The 20,549-nt window shown below is 38.4% G+C and overlaps 1 protein-coding gene across 1 annotated transcript in view; it reads right to left on the minus strand.

Annotated features, from left to right (window-relative positions):
- Positions 1 to 9,902: 9,902 nt before the first annotated feature.
- Positions 9,903 to 20,549, minus strand: part of DPY19L4 (dpy-19-like 4 (C. elegans)) — a 29,369-nt gene continuing 18,722 nt past the window's right edge. Inside the window, 5 exon segments of the mRNA XM_009581631.1 lie at positions 9,903 to 10,184; positions 13,406 to 13,564; positions 14,697 to 14,829; positions 16,665 to 16,747; positions 19,905 to 19,961. Coding sequence (XP_009579926.1) covers positions 10,020 to 10,184; positions 13,406 to 13,564; positions 14,697 to 14,829; positions 16,665 to 16,747; positions 19,905 to 19,961 — 597 coding nt within the window. The 3' untranslated portion in view covers positions 9,903 to 10,019.

Below are 20,549 nucleotides of genomic sequence, written 5' to 3' on the forward strand. Positions count from 1 at the left end.
GCCCGCTCCCCCGTGGGTGGAGGCGGAGCCCCGCCCGTGGCAAAGTGTATAGCAATTCCGGGCAAATTTCTATTTTCCCCAATTCCAGAGCTTTCTTCCCGGGCTCCTCTGCCGCTTGCGCGTAACGTGTCTAGATACTCCCTCCTGCTCCTCCGCCAGCGAGGCGGACGCAGGAGGAGGAGCAGTGCTTCCCGGGGGGTGACTTCGTGGAAAACCGGCAACCTCCTGCTGTCCTGAGCACATGGGAAAAACTCCAGCTAAGCTAAAAGAGCAACCAGTACAAGAAACAGAGGAGAAAACACTAGTGCATAAAGGAGAGAGGGCCTTGGGGTGCTTGAGTCTTGAGAAATAGTTGTGACCAAGCAGACACCTTTTTCTGATGTGAGCTGGACTTATCTTGGAAGTGTGGCCTCTCAGGAGCCCATATACAGGTTGCTGATCCTTCAGGGAAGATGCATTTTTGGCAAAAGGGGGAAGAGCAAAACATGTCTCAGCATAATACATGAACAATAGCACCAATTATTGCATTTAAAATATTTTTGTGAAAAGAATAGTGTGGTGCTCTTGAGAGGAATACTGAAACGGTCCTTCTGAATTAGGCAAGTAAATGCATCAGTCCTGCTAAACGTGCGTAAAAAAATCTGGGTGTGGGAATCATTGCAGCGGTTATAATGTGATCAATGGAAGCGTGAATCCAAGCCAGACCACTCCAACGCCGATCACTCCCCACTACTCGTCAAACCAAACATTACTCATTCTCCCATAGCTCCAAGCACAAACCCCAACATTTTCCACTCCTGCTAATAAACAAGAACAACAATATCTCCCTTCGCATAGTAACGGTAACAGCTTAGGAACAGCCTTTTGCCAAGCCTCCGCATCCAGCTGGTCAAACTCTGTTAATATTTTTCCATTAGAAATGCTCCCTCTTGCTGTTTTGAACACAGGTTTGCTAGTTTTACTGGAAGGCTGTTAGCACGGCAGGGGTGTTTGTTGCCAGCTGCGTTGTAACTTGAGTGATCATGTATTTAGGCTGGAAGTGAAGCTTTGCTCAAGAAAGCCAGAAAACGTTTCAATCCGCTTTAGTCAAATATTACGGGCAGCAGTCAAAGGTGACAACCAACTGCAAGATCTGCACCTCTGCCACCTGGGGAATTACCAGTTTTAAAGAGAGGTGATCACTGGGTGATCACATCATGTTATTACAAGCTGTCAGCCTTTATTTTTACCCTGGGAAGGTGAAGGGATGATTGTTTCTAAAAACCAGCACGATGTGAGATCTCGGACTGGGAAGGCAAAAAGTAAAACCAAGTATTTTTGGTTTACCAGTAACAACAGGAAAGTAATCATCAAGATCCACCCATGGTTAACATGCTGTAGCAAGCTTTGAGTGTGTTATCTTTACTTTTTGTGCGTAAAAATAAAATGTGAATAATACCCTGCCTCACAAAGGCACTAGAAAGGTCATTAACTTACAACACTTAATGAGCCAGCCAGACCACCCGAACGAGCGTTCAGTTTAGGACAAGTTTAGATCAGTACTGAGATACAGCGCGACATACCCTCTTCTGAAATGCGTTGCATCCTACTGGCCTTACACAAACTCTCCACAAGCAAATTAAACCCCTTCAATGCTCAATTTTAACCTACATTACAAGATGCGCTACCCCTTCTTTTCTCTTCTATTCACACACACGCATTTAGAATCATATGGTTTTGTCTACAGCCTGTCAAGACACGAGCTGGATTTTATTCACAGTACTCTCTCACACATATAACCCACGTATTGTCAACATGCTTGTTAACGCATCATTCTGGTGATGTAAATTTAGGCTTCTGCTGCACGTCACTCCCATTGACGGAATTTAGGGCCCACCTTACAGAGCAGAACCCGCAACAACCTTGCCCCCATGGATGCTTACTAGCACAACTGTGTTATTTTCAACATCCAGTTGCACAAAACCTGTGCTATGACAAAACAAATATATATGTATTTGTGGACACACATCCTATCCTACGATTTAAAGAGATGCAAACACAATTGAGGTGCGTCTGACTGTGATGCTCTAAAATTATGTGACTGCATCCCAGCCATGCACGGCTGAAACATTGCTCTTACTGGTGTCAGGCAGTTGTATACACATTAAATACGTGTTCTGAAATGGTGAAAGTTATTTATAATGGGCTGTTCAGATGTTTTTTCAAGCAAAAACAAAAGGACCAAACTGCATTATTTTGTTGGAAATACCAAAGTATTGATGAAAAGACTAAACGTCTTGATCAGCCTTTTCAATGAAAACCATTTTTCTTCTGGAATTGAGGGCTAGGGAGGGAGCTCCAGTTCAGCAGATGGGGATCGGGGAGGTCAAAGCACAGGCTTGTGTTTGGGTCTCTTTAGGGTCAGTGGGCGATATTCTGTCCTAGAAACTACTTTAAAAACCAGGAAAAGAATTTTCCACTGTTCACAGTTGACTCTATGTGCTCATCAGAGATAACAGGCAGCTAAAAAGCTTAAGGAATGGTAAGCAATTCTCAAAAGCTGTATTACCTATGTATAGATATACAGTAAATATTGAAATGCTTCAAGAGTGTCCATTCCAGAGCAACCTCATTTCATTCTCAGGACACTGCCAAGAAAACGGTATGGCTCTTTCTGTGTGGCCGTATTTTCCGAAGGAACTTGATTCTTTCTGTGAAACTGAAGCAGAAACCACAGAGAGACCGATACAGCATTAATCCAGAGGCGACCTGAGTAAGGATAGCAGACATGACTCTTTGCTCCGACAGGAAGCAACACAGAGAAGAAATAAATCTAAATTAATTAAGCAAGCTCCTTAGATATCTTCAGGACACTGTCAGCTTCTATTGCCAAAGGATCACACTGAAATTTATTTTAAGGTTTGCTAAAGAAGAATCCTAATCTGGTGAACTGAGGACTGTGAATTGCAACCACTAAATCTAAGAATTGCTATTCTGAGGCCAAACCATCAGCAAGCCCAACAGCCTTCCTCTGGCCCTATCTCCCAGCTGGGACAAGTCCCTGAATGCAACCAGCACTTCAGACTACAGCTCAGATCATCATAAAATGGGCCAAATTGGGAGGAGGGAAAAAAAAAAGACAAAAAAAGAAAAAGCAGCAGCATTTATCCAGGTGTTAATAATGCAGAAATAGATACAAATTACACTGTTAGTGTGTGTTTCAGAAGTAAGTTTTCATGATGAAATGAAAACAAGACTTGATTTTAATGTACCTTTCTAAAAGTGCATAAACAGGTCAATCACTTCTGCAGCAGTGACGTTGTATTATTATCCAGAGTTGAAGTTAGATCAACCAAGGAAACCACTCGCGCTCTTCGCAGCATCCAACAGCTACTCCAAGGAGACCACAGCTTCTGCGCTCAGGGTCTCACAGACAGCGTAACATGACGCAGTGAAGAGAAGGCGGCTGCATTCTTGCCCGTCCTTTGTCAGCTTTTTTCAGAGGGGAGAATGGCTTAGGGCATCATTTTATATTCACCCTCATCTTACAGAATCCGCTGGTATTTATTGCAACAGTGTAAAAAAAGAAAAGTCAGTCTTAACATTTTTTTGGTCTTTCTATAGCCAGTCAGTATAGTACCATCAGGAGTCAAGGCTTGACAGCAGACATTACAGTCAAAACTTTGAAACAAGAAGAAATTCCAAGGCATTGTAAAGTTGCTCAAAATTCTGAAGGTAAACGTATATACTGCTGGTGTGTTATAACCTACTGAATAGTTCAGTATTACTCGATATTGCTTTACGTTTGTATATTCTATATATGCAATTTAATTCATAATGAGATGCATCTTATCTCATTACTATTAAAAAATGTCTTTCACGTTTGTTACCTAAGCAATCTGAAAGCATACAGGAATCGAAGTATGCAAGTCTGAAAAAATTGGAAAATCTGGGAAACTAGGTCCTAGAAACAGATTACAGAGCTACAATTTAGGGGGGAAAAAACCTCAAACCAACAGTAATTTTACCTAACACCTCTCAAACATTGATTATAATCAGAATATATATTTTATACAGAGATAATACACCCATAAAATACATATACACATTTTTATATACACCTATTTGTATACACATATAAATATAAATTCTATTATATATAATAGAATATTCTGTATTTCACAGCTGGTAACCATGCTTTCAGTTTCAGATAAAGACATGGAAGAGTACACAAACACCAAGATGTATTTCATGGTGCCAGGAGCTTCATTCCCATTTCAGCTAAGCAATCACAAAGCCTGCATACTTGAAGAATTCATGGATAAACTTGTATAATCCAACATCACTGCATTTCATTTTTTTAAAATCAAGCTTGTTTCCTGACTGGTCTAAAAGGAAGCAGTCTGATGAATTTTCAAACCCATTAAGAATTAAAGACTTAAATACATATTTTTTATGTGCTATATGATTGATTTTTGGAGAAGCACTTTATCGGATATTTCTATCATCTTTAGAATTTAACTAAAATAATGTCAACGTTTTCGTATCATTATATGGTAAATTATTACAAAGTAGTTTGCATTCAAAGATTTCACTCCTACTAATAATATCTTACAAAATTATAGAAGGCTCCAATATATGTAATCATAATCTGTAAAAATTCAAGACAGATGACATATTAGTTGATTTAAAAAAAAAAAAAAAATCAGTAAGCAATTTATTTCCAAGTGACATGCTTGCTGTAGGAGGATCTTTAGGGATAAAGTCAGAGTTCAATAATTCCATATGAAGCACCTCATATTTTGCTGCTCATCCTCATACCAGTATGTCTCAACAGGCAGTCACAGTCAGCATGACACATGGATCCAGTCTGGGCAGGCTGCTAATCCTCAAGAGCTGTAAGAGTATTTATGCTGCCCCGACAAGACAGGTATTTGAGCTACGCTGTACAGTCTTCACTTGACTGCAAATTGCTTATGCAAATAATACAACAGAATATAAAAATCATTTTATTACTGCAACAGGGGAAGGAGGTTAATTCATTATGAACTACATGTTTTTTGTGAAAGGGTATCAGACTTCTCAAAAGAAAGCATAAAACAGTTTTTATGTGGCCCAAACAATCCATACTTTCTGGACTTAGCTTTTATTACAATTTTTTTTTTTTTTTCACAGAAAAAGTTTGTCACGAGAGAAAAATATTTACTGTGTATACATTATTTTGATAAAAAAACTGTCCAAGACAACAAACAAGATAAAAGGAATTGGATTCCCTAGATCTGATATTAAATACCTGCACATGGATATGTCCATATGCCATATACACTACTGCTAAATGTCACTGTTAACAAGTAAAGCACCACCAATAATTCTTCTGCATTACTGAAGTAACAAAGTTTGAAACTTTGAAAGGCATTAAACACCCACCTCTTTTCCATCAAGTCAATAGGTAACCTTAAACATCACTTGAAAGGCAGAATGACATACATTTAACTGCGCTGGAGTCAAAAACATTGCCAGATTAATTACACATTTAAACATCTAGTTGAGGTACCAAACAATCCAGAAGACGTTTAGGCATTGCTAGCCCTGCATTTGGCATAGTAAGAGTGCAGCAACATAATGGTGATATTTTCTTTTAGCTGTACTGATGATGTAGAAATGATTACTAAAGTAACATACACTGCATGTTTTAGAATTTTCACTTCCCCCCCCAAGTTAAGTTTTAAAAAGAGTACTAAAGGCATGATTATACAGATTTACACTGAGGTATTATTTCTCATGAAATATTGCTTGTGTTGGAACAAACTCAGCTTTTCTTTCATCTCTAATACCATAGTACTCTAGAGTCCACCTGCCCGTCAATATTTAGGAGATTTACAGATTCAACCACCATCAGCGATAATAGAAGTTACTCTCATTACATCTTCAAATCACAATAGTAAAACAGACATCTCTAAATGCAAATACAACAGGCATGCCCACACATTCACACAAACAGCCTACACTTTCTCCTGTTAGATTTTTGGTTAAAGGATACATTATACATACTTAACAGCAGTCATTAAGAAGTCTTTCAATGACAGTTTACAATCCCTATGACCTGATCTTGCAGCTCCTATTCATGTGAATTGCATGGGAAAGCTGATGAAGGGTCACAAGATTTGGACATTTGCAGATGACTTAGTAAAAATATGGTGATAAAACAAGATTTGGTCCCTAACCTTCTACCTTTCCGTAAACAGTAATGTCACCAGAGCAAACAGTTTGAAGAATTTTCAATGCCTGTTAAACATTTTGGCCCTCTTTCTTCCATATTTGTGTATCTCCTCCTTAGCCCCCACAATGGAAATTGTATTTAAGATTGTATTGTATTAAATTGTATTTCCATTTACTTTGGAAGAAACAAACCCAGTACTTTTTAAAATAATATGAATAGAAGCTTATGTTCTGAAATGCCTTTACTTAATTAGTCTCAAGTATCTCATGGCAAATCTATCAACTGAGTTCAAGTATGTGGTAATTCAGGAAGTGAAAGAGCATTTTTTTAAGATTAAGACAAAACTGTACATGTCAGTTTAGCTGCGGCTTGACTAAACTTTAAGCCACAAGTCTAACGGTAACAGGTGAGTGCCTGAAAATACTATACTCAATTTATTCTTTCAAGGTAATTTTTTTGCGTTTAGGAAGATCAAGCATATCAGAAATTGGAAATGTGAAGGAGGAAATAAGCCAGCAAAATAGCAACACAAATTGCCATGCAAATTCTCATTCTTCCCAGTGAACAGCTGTTAGATGGCTGGCATACATCCTAGCTGCACCACTCACTACACAAGCATCCTCGGAGGCAGGGGTATTAAGACACAACAGAAGCTCTAGAAATCAGAGGGACAGGAATTTAAAAAAAAAAAAATCTTCACAAAAGGAAACACAAACTGAGTTTTTTGTTTGTTTAATAAAAGCTTGCAAGGCACATATTTCAACTGAATTGCAACATCTATAGCAAAACAGATCAAAATTTGCAAAATGTTCCCCCAGCCCTTTCAGGGAGTTAAAACTGTGACCTGGCTGAAAACCAAGCTAAGGTTGTGTGTACAAGTCCAATGTAATTATGCCCTGAGGGATATCATGAAACTTACTGTTTCTTTTTCACAAAAGGTGGAGATTAGAATAGACAACAATATTTTTGCTAATCCATAGCTGGATAAGAAATTCAAGCTTATAATTTTCTGTGTAAGATATGATTCTTCCAGTCACTCATTTTAAAAATGATGCCTTTTTACTGGAACAACAGCAATGTTTCTCCCCCTTCTTGTACTTAAGGCTGCTGTGCCAATGGTGCTGCAGTACAATTTTCTCTAATATAAAAAGCAAGGTAAAAATCTTAAATGATTCTCCTAAAGCAGAATCAATCGAAGTATCAAGAATACATCTTAAAAACTATGACAAAACTAATGATAACTATGTCACAGTTCAAATAAAGTTCAACATGTTCGTTTAAACATGTATAAGGCCAGCGTGCTACAAGATAGTTTTCTTCAGATGTACAGATGGCCTCATTTGTGTTTTTCTTAACATGTGTGCTCTATATGTAAGTATTCAAACTACATTTTATGTGGTAACACATACATACAGCATTGCGGTAAAACACAGCAGGCAGTCAAGGATAGTTAAATACTGCATCTTGGCATGGCAGTCTAAGGCATGAAGCCGTAAGCTATGCGACTTCATCCAGCCAAGTGCAGTTGTAACCCTGAAGTTTGCTACCTGGAATGCCTTATTGCTGTTATGAAATGTTATTCATTCAGGCAAGTAAATGAGTGACAGACAGACATATAGTTCCTTGACAATGATTCAAACAAACTTAATTGTATAAGGAACTCTAGACTTACTTCCAAATATTACATCTACATCCATACTAGCACATACAGAGAAGGTTCCTGCAGGCCTGCCATAGCTCAAGTTAATACACTAGCTTCTGTTCTTATACAGTAATTGAAAAGTCCGAAATAGTCCAGTGCAGTAAAACACATGCACTTGTGCATAAGCAAATAAATGCAGACTGCATTTGGCCAGAGACACACATACACACTACCCTCAACACGATGACTGTATCCCCGGAAAGGATATTTACTTTTAACTTGTAACTCGGTTATACTGATAAATGTTTCTCTCAATGATCACATCCAATATATTCGATGCATTTATCTGAACGTTGGTTTCAAATAAATGCATAATTTAACATCTTGTCAAGACTCATAGGCCTAAAAATATAACTGAAAGTAAAAAACAGATTATAGACATGTTGACTTTTACAATAATAAAGCCTTCTTCTTTTAAATCACTCCAATAGTGATAATAGGTTTTACAAAAATCTCAGTACTACCTGATAGTGTAAAGTAAGCAAATGTATCTGCATAGAGCAGACAGGAATCACACTTACACACCAACATGCTGCAATTCCTAGTAATTTCAGAGTTAAAATCTCTTAAATTGCATTTTATCAACAAGTGTGGTAAGGATCATTTTGCAGCTTTCATTTGCAGAATGGTTTGCAGATTTTTCAATCCTATTACGCCAGATCCTTCATTAAAGACATCTGGGCTCCAAAGGATCATTCCCACATGCCTGATAGACTGGTCCTCAGGCCAGGTGTTACAAGAATCAGTAACTGCGGGTAACTCCTAACAGGTGAATAACCTCTTCCAAAACTTACATCCTGTTTTTTTGTCCAGCTACACCTATGTAAGCAAAATTACCATTACCTTTTATTGGATTTTCCATTCACAACACCAGGATTAGGCCCAGAGTTGGAATTAAAGCATCATTCATTCTCTTAAAAGTATATCAGCCAGCAACAAACAGGATGAACAGATAATTTGTTAAGAAAAATAGTTGTAGAGGCAAAGGGGGTCATATAAGGAAGACAAACTTCAGAGGGAAGCAAGATTGCAGACTACTTTCCCAAATTTTCAAAGATCTCAGTGTAGTTGCATAATTGATATAAAAATAGCTATGAACAACTGTACCATTATTTATTAATGGTGGTAATTATAGTGTTTTATATTACAGTTATGGCACTATCTTAATATAACTATCACATAATGAGTTGAATTAAATGAATGTCACCCATCCCTCCCCATACACATACACATATATATCAGCACACACACAGAGAGGGTGAAACAGAAGTGCAGAAGTCTCAGTAGCAAACCTAGTTGTCCCGCTACACTTGCCTAAAAACAAGTATGGCACACTGTTGTATAATGGCCCATTCTGATGGCTGCTAAGACACACATATGCATACACACATACACATTTAAACATGGAAAAATCCTGAAGGCAAGTTCTTTCCAAACTGAAGATCTGACCTTGTCAACTCCTACTGCTAGGTCTAAGACCAAGCACTTCCACTAACATGTCTCTAACAATGTAGAGATCAGTGCCTTAATCTATGGAAGTGTTGTTTAAATAAAATCTTCCTTATTTGATTTATACAAACACTATAGCTACACATAAGATGTATGAATGTGTGTTTGATAAACATAGAAATGTTTACAGTGGAAGACAGGAAGAATTAAAACAACAAAAAACAAAAAAACCCAAACACTTACTTGAAAAGACTTGGGATACCAATTGCTTTCTTGCTAGAAAATAAAAGCTATATGACTTAAATGAGCTCTTTAAATAATTTTTCTGCATTTACTAAGTCTACCCACATTGGCCCTCTAACAATGAAGTTAGAAATCTCATTTACATGAAGATTAAGATGATTTATAATGGGAAGAAAAATGCAAAAATGTGGAAGACTGTCACACTTTGTAGAGACTGTAAAATAGACATATTTTCCCGTTTCCTTCAAGGATGGTATCTGTGTCTGTTGATCTGCAGTTCAAAGAATTCCAGTTTGGTAAAATAAAGTTGTCAATACACCACATGTGCGCACAGGTATCTGCAAAAATAACTTCCTTGATCAAAAGGAACTTTTCCAACTGAATTTCATTCACAATCAATCCTCAGAAAGAAGCTTGCATGCTTTTTCACAACTGGAAGGATATCACAGTGTTGATTCTATATACAAAGTAGGATCTATTCCAGTATACTCGAGTAAAATAATTCACATATGGAGAATAGTTCATTTTGATTTCATGACAAAATCGTCCATATTTTGAATAGGCATAACTGTCGCCTTCCTCACAAACCACCTGTCAGAAAAGAAGATGATCTAATTAAAATACTGAAGGTAAGTCGTTACAGAACGTAATTCTGTACATTTAATTTAGTTCTGTATTCTGTAAATTTCATTTACGATAGACATTTAATTTCCATACTGTATGACTCCAATAAGCTGAAAAGATATTCCTCTATAATTTGTTTAACCATCTGAAATAACCTTGGTGGATTAATACCTTTGTCAGGATAGCAGTCATTAAAACCAGTGTACTTTATTCATACAATAAAGAACAACAGCAGTGGAAATTATCCACATGCCCCATTTACCCAGTACTTCAAACCTGACCTGCATATAGCGTACCACCTATGTAGGAAAGGAAATTCTCAATTACTTTTTCTAGGCCAACTAAGTTTGACATACCTAATAAGGACTGAAGACACACACTCATGTATCGCCCTATAAATGCCAACCAATTGACTTGGAAGCAAATTGCTTGTGCCTTTTAGCATCTACTATCTGATATCCTTGAAGAAATCCCTTCGCTACTCCTTCTGATGGCTCAAGTTTACATGGGTTTAAAAAAAGGTTGTAGGACAAATTCATGGAGAAAAATCTATCGGTGGCTACCAAACACAAAGATATTTCCCCTGAGGTACAGTCCTTCAGCAACAGATTGCTGCCTTGCCCTATCAATAATCATATCCTCTCAGCCAGTGTCACAAATAAGATATCTGACTAGGATTATAGGACATCGTCCAAGCTAGAAAGTAATACTTACCTTCTTAAACACAGCAATTTGGAAAGCACATCCATAGACCTGTCAACAGCGTAACAGCCTGTCCACTGTTTCACTTATTTTGGGAATAAGTAAATGCTGTAGTCTCCAACTACATATGCACTAGCTTCCACTAGTTTGGAAAGTCTTGATAATTTTTCAATAGGACTTAGGCAATTTTTGTTAGCAAGCAAACAGAGAGTTTTGTTTCAAAGCTTCCTGAGACAACACACTATATCAACTTTCAGGAACAAACTATGTCAACTTTCTGAAAAAAATATTCCTGTTGGCCATTCCAATATTTTTTCTACAACTAGCATTTTTAGCATCCAACCCAGTACGGACTCAGCCACAGACAGGAAGCATAAGTGATGTTCATTACTAGCCAACCAATCTTCTTCTAAAAATATTGAACACTCAGCTGTCTACATTTAAATGTATATACCAGTTGTTTTGTTACAGATTTAGATTACAGACGTTCAGCAGAACGGATTTTAACTGAAACTCTCATCATGAACCTTCTTTTCCCCTTCTTAATCTCTCCACTTTAAATAGGATAACCCTTGTCACTTCGACAATCCTAATCACACAAAAATAGTAAATGACTGGTTTTGTGTACTGCCAGTGCTATGTGTGGCACTTATCAAAGACAGGTTCCTTGCATTGGAGACTGTATTTCGATGGTTTTTTCCCCCCTTTGACTGAAATTACCATCGCAAGCAACAGCTGCTTTGAAAAGTACTGGGAAGTGTTCCTTAGGATGAACTGCTGAATAACTGGATGTAAGGAATTAAAGGAGGAAGAAACGCATTCTGATGCATGAATCAAACAAAAACTTAAAAACCTGACAGTAAAACTGTGCTGCTGAAGTTAGGATGAGATCAGGATTATGTGCAAGAGAGAAGCATGCATGAAGCGCGGAGATGAGAGACGCAGGGGTATGAGGCAATGGAATCCTGAAATTGTGCTTAATTGTTCCAGCTGACATCCTAAGTGTGAAGAGGGAACAGGAACTTAGTCATGCAAAAACAGAGCTGAGAAGAAACTGAGAGATAATGTGCTGATTATCTATGATGGAGGTTATTCATACACACACATACACACACACACACAGTTATGGTATAGTATATTGGTTACAACATGGAATAATCATGGCATACATGATTTTAACAGCTAAGGCAAAGACAGAAAAAGGATAGATTTCAGCAATGGTAAGGAAGTTAATAGAAAACAGAGACAATATCCTCCACGGATAAACTGGCCAGGAAACCTACATGTGAAACTGACACCAGTTGTAGATTCCTGGGGAAATTAAAGAGTAATCCCCTAAAAACATATCACCTCTATAATCACTCAAACAAAAGCAACTACAGAAATAGAATGCTTGCATTACAAGTTCTTTTGAAACATGTACCATCAGAAGTAAAGCTTCTAAAATACCTAACACAGATGAACAGCTTGGATTTTTCCCCAAGAATGGAATGTAAGACTGTATACAAGAAACATATGTATCCTCCCCATTAGAAAAAAAAAAAAAAGGCATTCAAACCAAGGATTAACTTGGTATAGTTAATACACAAGCTGTAATGTCAAATAGATGCTTAAGTTCTTTTTCTTAGTCAGGAAACCAACTAAATGAAGTTAACCTGTGATTGCTTAGAAGTAACTGGTGACTCCTTCTCCCCTGTTAACCTGAGAACAAGCAACCAAACCCTAACTGAGTTTACAGCCACTCCTGCCTTTATAAAGTCAAAACTTTTGCTGGATTCCCAGGAAGCAGATGAACAAGTGGCAATGAGATCACTTTATAAACTCCACCCCATCCCCTACTTCAGCAGCAAGAGCAGCGCTATCAGCATTCAGAGCAGACACAGCATGGCAATGACTGAAGTAGCATTCATGGGTATCTTCATAACTCTACAGTTTATTCAACCAATCTTTCTACCAGCTGTGGCTTAAACTATCTATTGGGATACTAACCTATCTGCGAGACTGAACCGAATAGACTTGTAACCTCATCAGTACCAAACAGGCTGTCCTGAATTGAATGCAGACTAGTTCTCATCCCAGGCAGTTTTAGAAGAACTAAGTTTATCCATTTTAAAATTTCATCTTTAAAGCTAGTAAAGAATGCCCTCTGAGGCAGGGCTTTACTGCTTTTGTAATAATCTCTTCAGGTATTACAGTCTTAAACATTTATATAGTTAAATGGTATTTAACGATTGGCAGAAAAGCAGCACAGTTACTAATACTAATGTATTAGGAGGGATTAGGGCAGTTAAAAATAGTATGGGGTAGGATTACAGGTGTATAAGAAATGGACAAAACAAAACATCATTGATCACTTTTAAAATGTATGAGTCTTTGTCTACATGTCAATTACAATCAGAAAAATAAGATCAGCATTATAAGAAGATTTCTTTTTAAATGAATTATTTATGCATTCAAACATTCATTTTTTTCTTACTGTTACTTACATGACCATTAGCAATATCCAATAGATCTTTAACTCTACATCCTCTTACGGGTCCCACTTCATTGCAAATCGAATCCTCAATAATCAGAAAATTGGCTTTGTAAGATGTGAGTATCTTATAAATATCCTCTGCTGACCTCTTTGAATAGATCTGATAAATCTGTAAGTTAAGAAAACATAGAATAATAGAATAGAATCATAGAATCATTAAGGTTGGAAAAGACCTCTAAGATCATCGACTCCAACCATCAACTCAACACCACCATGCCCACTAAACCATCTCCCTAAGCGCCTCATCTACACGTCTTTTAAATATCTCCAGGGAGGGTGACTCCATCACTTCCTTGGGCAGCCTGTTCCAAGGTTTAACCACTCTCTCAGTAAAGACATTTTTCCTAATGTCCAGTATAAGCCTCCCGTTGTGCAACTTGAGGCCATTACCTCTCCTATCGCTTGTTACCTGGGAGAAGAGACCAACCCCCACCTCGCTACAACCTCCTTTCAGGTGGTTGTAGAGCGCGATGAGGTCTCCCCTCAGCCTCCTCTTCCCCAGGCTAAACAGTCCCAGTTCCCCCAGCTGCTCCTCATAAGACTTGTTCTCCAGACCCTTCACCAGCTTCGTTGCCCTTCTCTGGACACGCTCCAGCACCTCAATGTCCTTCTGGTAGTGAGGGGCCCAAAACTGAACACGGTATTCAAGGTGCGGCCTCACCAGGGCCAAGTACAGGGGCACGATCACCTCCCTACTCCTGCTGGCCACACTATTTCTGATACAGGCCAGGATGCCATTGGCCTTGGCCACCTGGGCACACTGCCGGCTCATGTTCAGCTGGCTGCTAACCAGCACCCCCAGGTCCTTTTCCTCTGGGCAGCTTTCCAGCCACTCTTCCCCAAGCCTGTAGCGCTGCATGGGGTTGTTGGGGCCGAAGTGCAGGACCCGGCACTTGGCCTTGTTGAATCTCATACAGTTGGCCTCAGCCCATCGATCCACAGGTTCATGCAACGCAAAAATCAGTGACAAAGTAAATACTTGGGATTAACGGTATTTGGAATGCTGCTCACATATAGTGGGAGTGGCACCAAACAAATAATTTGCATTGCCAGGTGGCCTAGGGGGCACAGAAGAGCAATGCAAATGAGTGTGTCATGAGGGATGTTACAAGGTCATCTTCCCTGGAGCATTAACATTTACAGTACTCCCACACATCTCAATCAGGCTCTTCAGTCTTACTTGATGGAATAGTCTATAAATCACTGATAATACACACACATTTATGGAATTGGATACTCACATTTTCATTTCTTTTTAGAAGATCATCATCATTATATAAAGGCAAGCTCGACACCATCCATCCGGTACAAAGCTTAATCACACCCATTAACTGTGGGCTGCCTGCAAACACAGCAGCCACAGGAGCCTGTCGTCTGCAAAAGCAACATCAACATACACATCTGAGTACAGGATGCATTTCTCAAAACAATGTTTTTAATTTTAAACACTGTGTTAATTTTTTAAGGTCCTAAGGTTAATAATTTAAGGTATGAACTGGAGTGCATGAAGATATCATTGGGGGTCTAATTACAACTGGTGTTAATGCTGCAGTGGCAGTAGTTTCCTTGCCAGGAAAAGCTCAGACCTGCAGCAATATGGAGTTTACAAGGAAGGTCTCCTGCTGGGGCAAGGGCTGATGGCTGTTCTCCTCCCTCCTTGCAATCCATGGAGCACCAGTCAGAGCGGTCCTGGAATGGATCAAACTATTGCTTTTCTGAATGGTTGCTGACTTGTGACAAAACAAGCTCGGGAGGGAGGGTAGGTAGAAGGAGAAACAACATGATGTTATCTTGTAAGGGAAAGATTTGTGATTATTTTCATTTGATCTCTAGGAGCATGTATTTAATCATCTACGAGTAAATAGTGTCATGATACAGAATAACATCTAATGTCTACAGTAATTATGTTTCTGGGTTTGGTTTCATCTTTTGACTATTCGTATTCCTGCACTAGTGAAAGAAAACAGTCATTATCACACTATTACAGACTTCGGGCAACTTTTCCTGCAGAGAAAATTCAAAATTCAAGATAAATTCATTTTATCAGAGAGAAAATTTTAAGAAAATATACTATAATAATGACATTCAATTAAAATTCCAATATGGATATCTAAGTATATCCTTAAGGAAAAAAAAAAAAAATCCATATTTTCATTAAAAATATGAACAGCTGCTACAAATAAGGGTAGTCAAATTGCTCTTAGCTGAGTGAATCTCAATGCAATTCACCATGATTAATTATGTACTTGAAGTGTAATATATGCAGACTAATGTAGAAACCATTAGGTACTTGGCATTATTCCACTTGCTGCCTTGAAGAGCTACAGCACTGACAAACAACATACACTACTATTAACAGAAAGAAGAAATTGGCTGGAACACCATAATTACCAGCCTTGTCTTTTCTGAAGATGAACAGAGGTTGACATTAAAGACTACATAAATACAGAAAATAATATTCTAAAAAAATACAGTTAAAGGTAAGTAAGTTATCTGAACACATGGGATCTAACTTTGAGAGAAGTGCAGTTCCTAATGACATAGTTCAAAGTTACATTGAATGAGGCCAGAATCCAGTTCTGAAACTTTTGGTGAGAAGAAAAATATATCTGTGAAAACAACTTGACTCAGTATTAGCTATGTATATGGCTCAGGATGAACTATATAACATAGGTCAGTATTTGCTATGCCCTGCCTAGCCAACCAGATAAGAACTTTTCCAGCCTTCTGGTCAAAGGGGAAGTTTGAATCATACATGTTACACTGCATGTTTCTTGACTGAAGTTTCTAAATCCTCACATTCAGGCATTTCATTTCACTGTCTCATGCACACAAAAATTTCAGTGTTTCTGTCCCCCGTGGAATTACAATCAACATGAATCCTCTAATCTACTGAGAAGTTAGCATGCGAAGAACCAAGTACTAAGATGTCCACCTTTATTTGGAAATTAGGTCTAGTAATGATATTAAACATGATTTGCTTGCGTGTTTCAGGACCCTCTCCTCTTGTAATCAATGAGAAATTCTTGGTTCTTTCCATGGGAATAATACCAAACTTTAAATACACATTTCTCCTCCCATCTCCCCCTACATCATGTAATGACTTAGCAAGGGAAAACTCAGATTCATAGAGGTAGCTCCACAAAATGCTGAGGTAAAAACACCCTGACATAAAGAAGTAAAATAGAAATGTAGGACTTCATACTTACTTTATCCATGTCATGAGTTCTACTGTATCAGGATCATAGAATTCTTGTAGTTCTGAAAGCTCTGTCATTATCCTAGGGAAAAACTAATGGAAACATATTTTTGGTTACTTACTGTTTAAAAAAAAAAAAAAAAAAAATCTATAGAGCATCTCAATATATTAAGGCCTTAAATAACAAAACAGAAATGGTTTTCATGTAAGTTTTCCCTCCCAATCGGTATTTTTGTTTGAATATTTTGCAAAACACACTATTTATACTTACCTGAGACCTTTTCCAAAATAAGTATGTTAAACATAAGTTCTCATCTCTCTCTATTTTATTAGAATACTTATAATAAAAAAACAAAAAAAACCCCCAAAAACCCAAAAGCCACAACATTCGTCAACTTTAACTGGCCTTAAATACATCAAAACCATAGTTCAGGTTTTCATATGCAAATGCATACAAATAAAGCCACTGAACCAAGAAGGTGACAAATCTCTCATGGTAAACCTGCTTGAGCAGGGGGGGTTGGACTGTTGTGACTTGATGGAAAGGTGCTGTGCAAGCGGGAAAGGAGAAAAGAAATTTCCTAGAAGAGCATTATGTGGGTAAACTGCCCTGGACTTTCCTCTGACTTTTACTTCAATCACTGCAGTGAAGGCAAGTACACTATACTGTATGAAGTAGGATATCTCAGTTTACGCTCTTGAAAAACATTTTGGAAAGGAGGGATTCTGGGAAATCAGACAGAATGCCAACTCCTTGAGACCAGCCCAGACCGCAAGCCTGCACCACAGCTTCCCTATCCTGTCAGGTTTGGGGGGTGAAGGAACAACAGGTCCTTTATTAAGATGGGGAATTTTAGAATCATAGAATCACAGAATCATTTAGGTTGGAAAAGACCCTTAAGATCATTGAGTCCAACCGTTAACCTAACACTGCCAAGTCCACCACTAAACCAAGTCCCTAACCACCACATCTACACGTCTTTTAAATACCTCCAGGGATGGTGACTCCATCACTTCCCTCGGCAGCCTGTTCCAATGCTTGATAACCCTTTCGGTGAAGAAATTTTTCCTAATATCCAATCTAAGCCTCCCCTGGCGCAACTTGAGGCCATTTCCTCTCATCCTATCGCTTGTTACTTGGGAGAAGAGACCAACACCCATCTTGCTAAAACCTCCTTTCAGGTAGTTGTAGAGAGCGATAAGGTCTCCCCTGAGCTGCCTTTTTTTCAAGCTAAACAGTCCCAGTTCCCTCAGCCGCTCCTCACAAGACTCATTCTCTAGACCCTTCACCAGTTTCGTTGCCCTTCTCTGGACACGCTCCAGCACCTCAATGTCCTTCTTGTAGTGAGGGGCCCAAAACTGAACACAGTATGCGAGGTGCGGCCTCACCACTGCCGAGTACAGGGGGACGATCACTTCCCTAGTCCTGCTGGTCATACTATTTCTGATACAAGCCAGGATGCCGTTGGCCTTGGCCACCTAGGCACACTGCCGGCTCATATTCAGCCATTTTGTAAGTCCTAGAGCCATTTTGAGCCTTTATGTGAAGAAGGCATGACTAGAAGCTGGCCAGCCTTGAGGGGCTGGAGCGTGTTCATGCTGTTGTAAATGCTAAGTGAAAGCTACTGGATGCCAGCTCTTTTTGAAAAGAATGAAGTTTACAGGTTATGCCAGACTAAAGGGACAACTTACTTTGAGACAGCCATAGTGGATAGACAGCTGGAAATGGGAGCCTGCTTTTAACTGAGGAGTTTCCACCACCTGGACAATTCAGCTGTCAAGCGATAGCAATCTACAACCAGACATGTTAGGGTAGCACAAGAACAGCTGGCATATGTTTGTATCAGGGCTGAAAGCTGTAGCAGTGTCCTGAACTGTGTGTTCAGTGTCCTGAACACATATGCCTGAATTGTGCCCGGAACAGAAGATGACACGAAGAGGAACCGCTACTGCCACCCCCAGGAGAACCAGCTTCACTTATCAATCAGAGCCCTTAGAAAAATCTAGTTAGATGAGGGACTACACCAGACTGAGTCAGAAGGCAGCCAAGCACAAAGATGCTGAGCTGTACACTCAGCCATTTATAGCCACGGTAACAGATTAAGAGCCTCAAGGCATTTGTACTGTCCCGTTACTATTAGTCAAAATTTCCAAGCTCAGGGATGAGTTACGAACCTGGGGAGCAAACTGTTCACCACTGCTTAAAAGCAAAATCTGGATCTGCAATGGATGAAGCCCTCTAGAGCCCAAAGCCCCACACTGCTTTTATTAAAAAATAATCTGAAAAAGAGTTATTTGGTCAACGGAACTAGTTTCCTCTATTGTAATAGATTTCATAACTCTTTTGAGCAACTGTAGCTTTTTTTCTGGAGAATACCTACTGCTCTGGCAGAAACGTGTAAAACAGTCAAGATTATGTTGCAACCAAAATTTCTATTATAAGATAGATGTTACAAAATCTGTTAAAATACTGTTGGTCAAGACTGGCTTTTATATTTGAATGCTTTTTTAAAAAATAATTATTTGAATTCTTATAAAACTATTCAAACTAACTATTTTGAAGCTATGTCAGTATAGGAGAGGCTTATGCTTTATGGGTTATTTCCCATATATTTTGCACTTACAGAAGTTTAAAAAATAATTTCCAAATACTCTTCCCCCAAGTCTGTCTGTGACTTGCAATAAAGAACTAGGTATTTATTTTAAACATGGAAACATCTGTAGCTTTTCTTCCCTGTATTGTAGTATATACATACCTCCACACAGTGCTCTGCACGAAGGATTTAACTCCATCATAATTTGATGGGAGCTTTTCATTCATATGCCCTTTGCGTAGGGCCTCCCATAATTTTACTTCCATCTAACCTCAATCCCCCTCACTAAAACCAAGATTGGGGCAACACAGTTTTCAATATCCTGAGTTTTTAGTTGGCAGTATTTTCTTTGTTGAGTCAGTTTATATATCCAAAGCATAACAGCTGAATATAACAAAGTCTTCATTTAAATTTAAACACTTCTTAGTTACAATAAGTGATCGTTAACAAATTAAATTGTCAAATACCTTGTAGTGAAAAATGTAAACAGTTTTCTTTAAAAAGAAATTTAAACAAAACATATTTTCAGTGGATGACAGCTTTTATTTCATCATATATATTTCATTTCACCAAGTACATTTCATTATATTTGCTCATCATTTTGACTCATATTGTGCCTAGATACAAAAGAAAAAAGACAAAGATACTTTTCTTACCTCTTTCCACAAGCTGAATCCAATTATTGTGGGAACTGCCATACTCAGAATAAGAGCCTAGAAAATACATGTTAGAAGATACGGATTATGGACCATTCTCCATTCTCCAACCTTGGACTATCTGTTGATTCTCCTCATAATGTAGGCTACATTTATGCCTGAAACGTTGGAGTGACAGTAGGTGAAACTTCGCAGTTTTCTACCAGGCAAAAAACTCTCTGCAAACAAGAATTTGCCTAATTTGCATGGAAGAACTTATTTGACCCACAATAACTTTACCACCAATATTAGGGATGGTTAATTACTGCTCAAATAACAATGATGCAATGTGCACATGATGTAGGGAACAGAAGAAAAGTAAACACCTCTTACATACAAATGAAAATGAGATCATCTGAGAAAGGAAAAAAAGTACGAAACAAGCATTTCAAATCTCTGATCTTGTTGATGCTTTTGTTCAGATTAACAATATTGATATGCAAAACCCAGAAACCCATTCTTCAGCACACCATCATTCTAGCTGATACAATTTTCGCTTTGCGAAAAGGAGAAAATAGCTCCCATGGTACAGGAAACATTTGGTAAGGAGGGTACAGAAGGCATTCTCTTGATAATAAGTTGTTAACACATCTACTGTGTTAATAG

This window comes from Fulmarus glacialis, unplaced genomic scaffold (assembly GCF_000690835.1).
Source record: "Fulmarus glacialis isolate BGI_N327 unplaced genomic scaffold, ASM69083v1 scaffold16127, whole genome shotgun sequence".
Classification (NCBI taxonomy): domain Eukaryota; kingdom Metazoa; phylum Chordata; class Aves; order Procellariiformes; family Procellariidae; genus Fulmarus; species Fulmarus glacialis.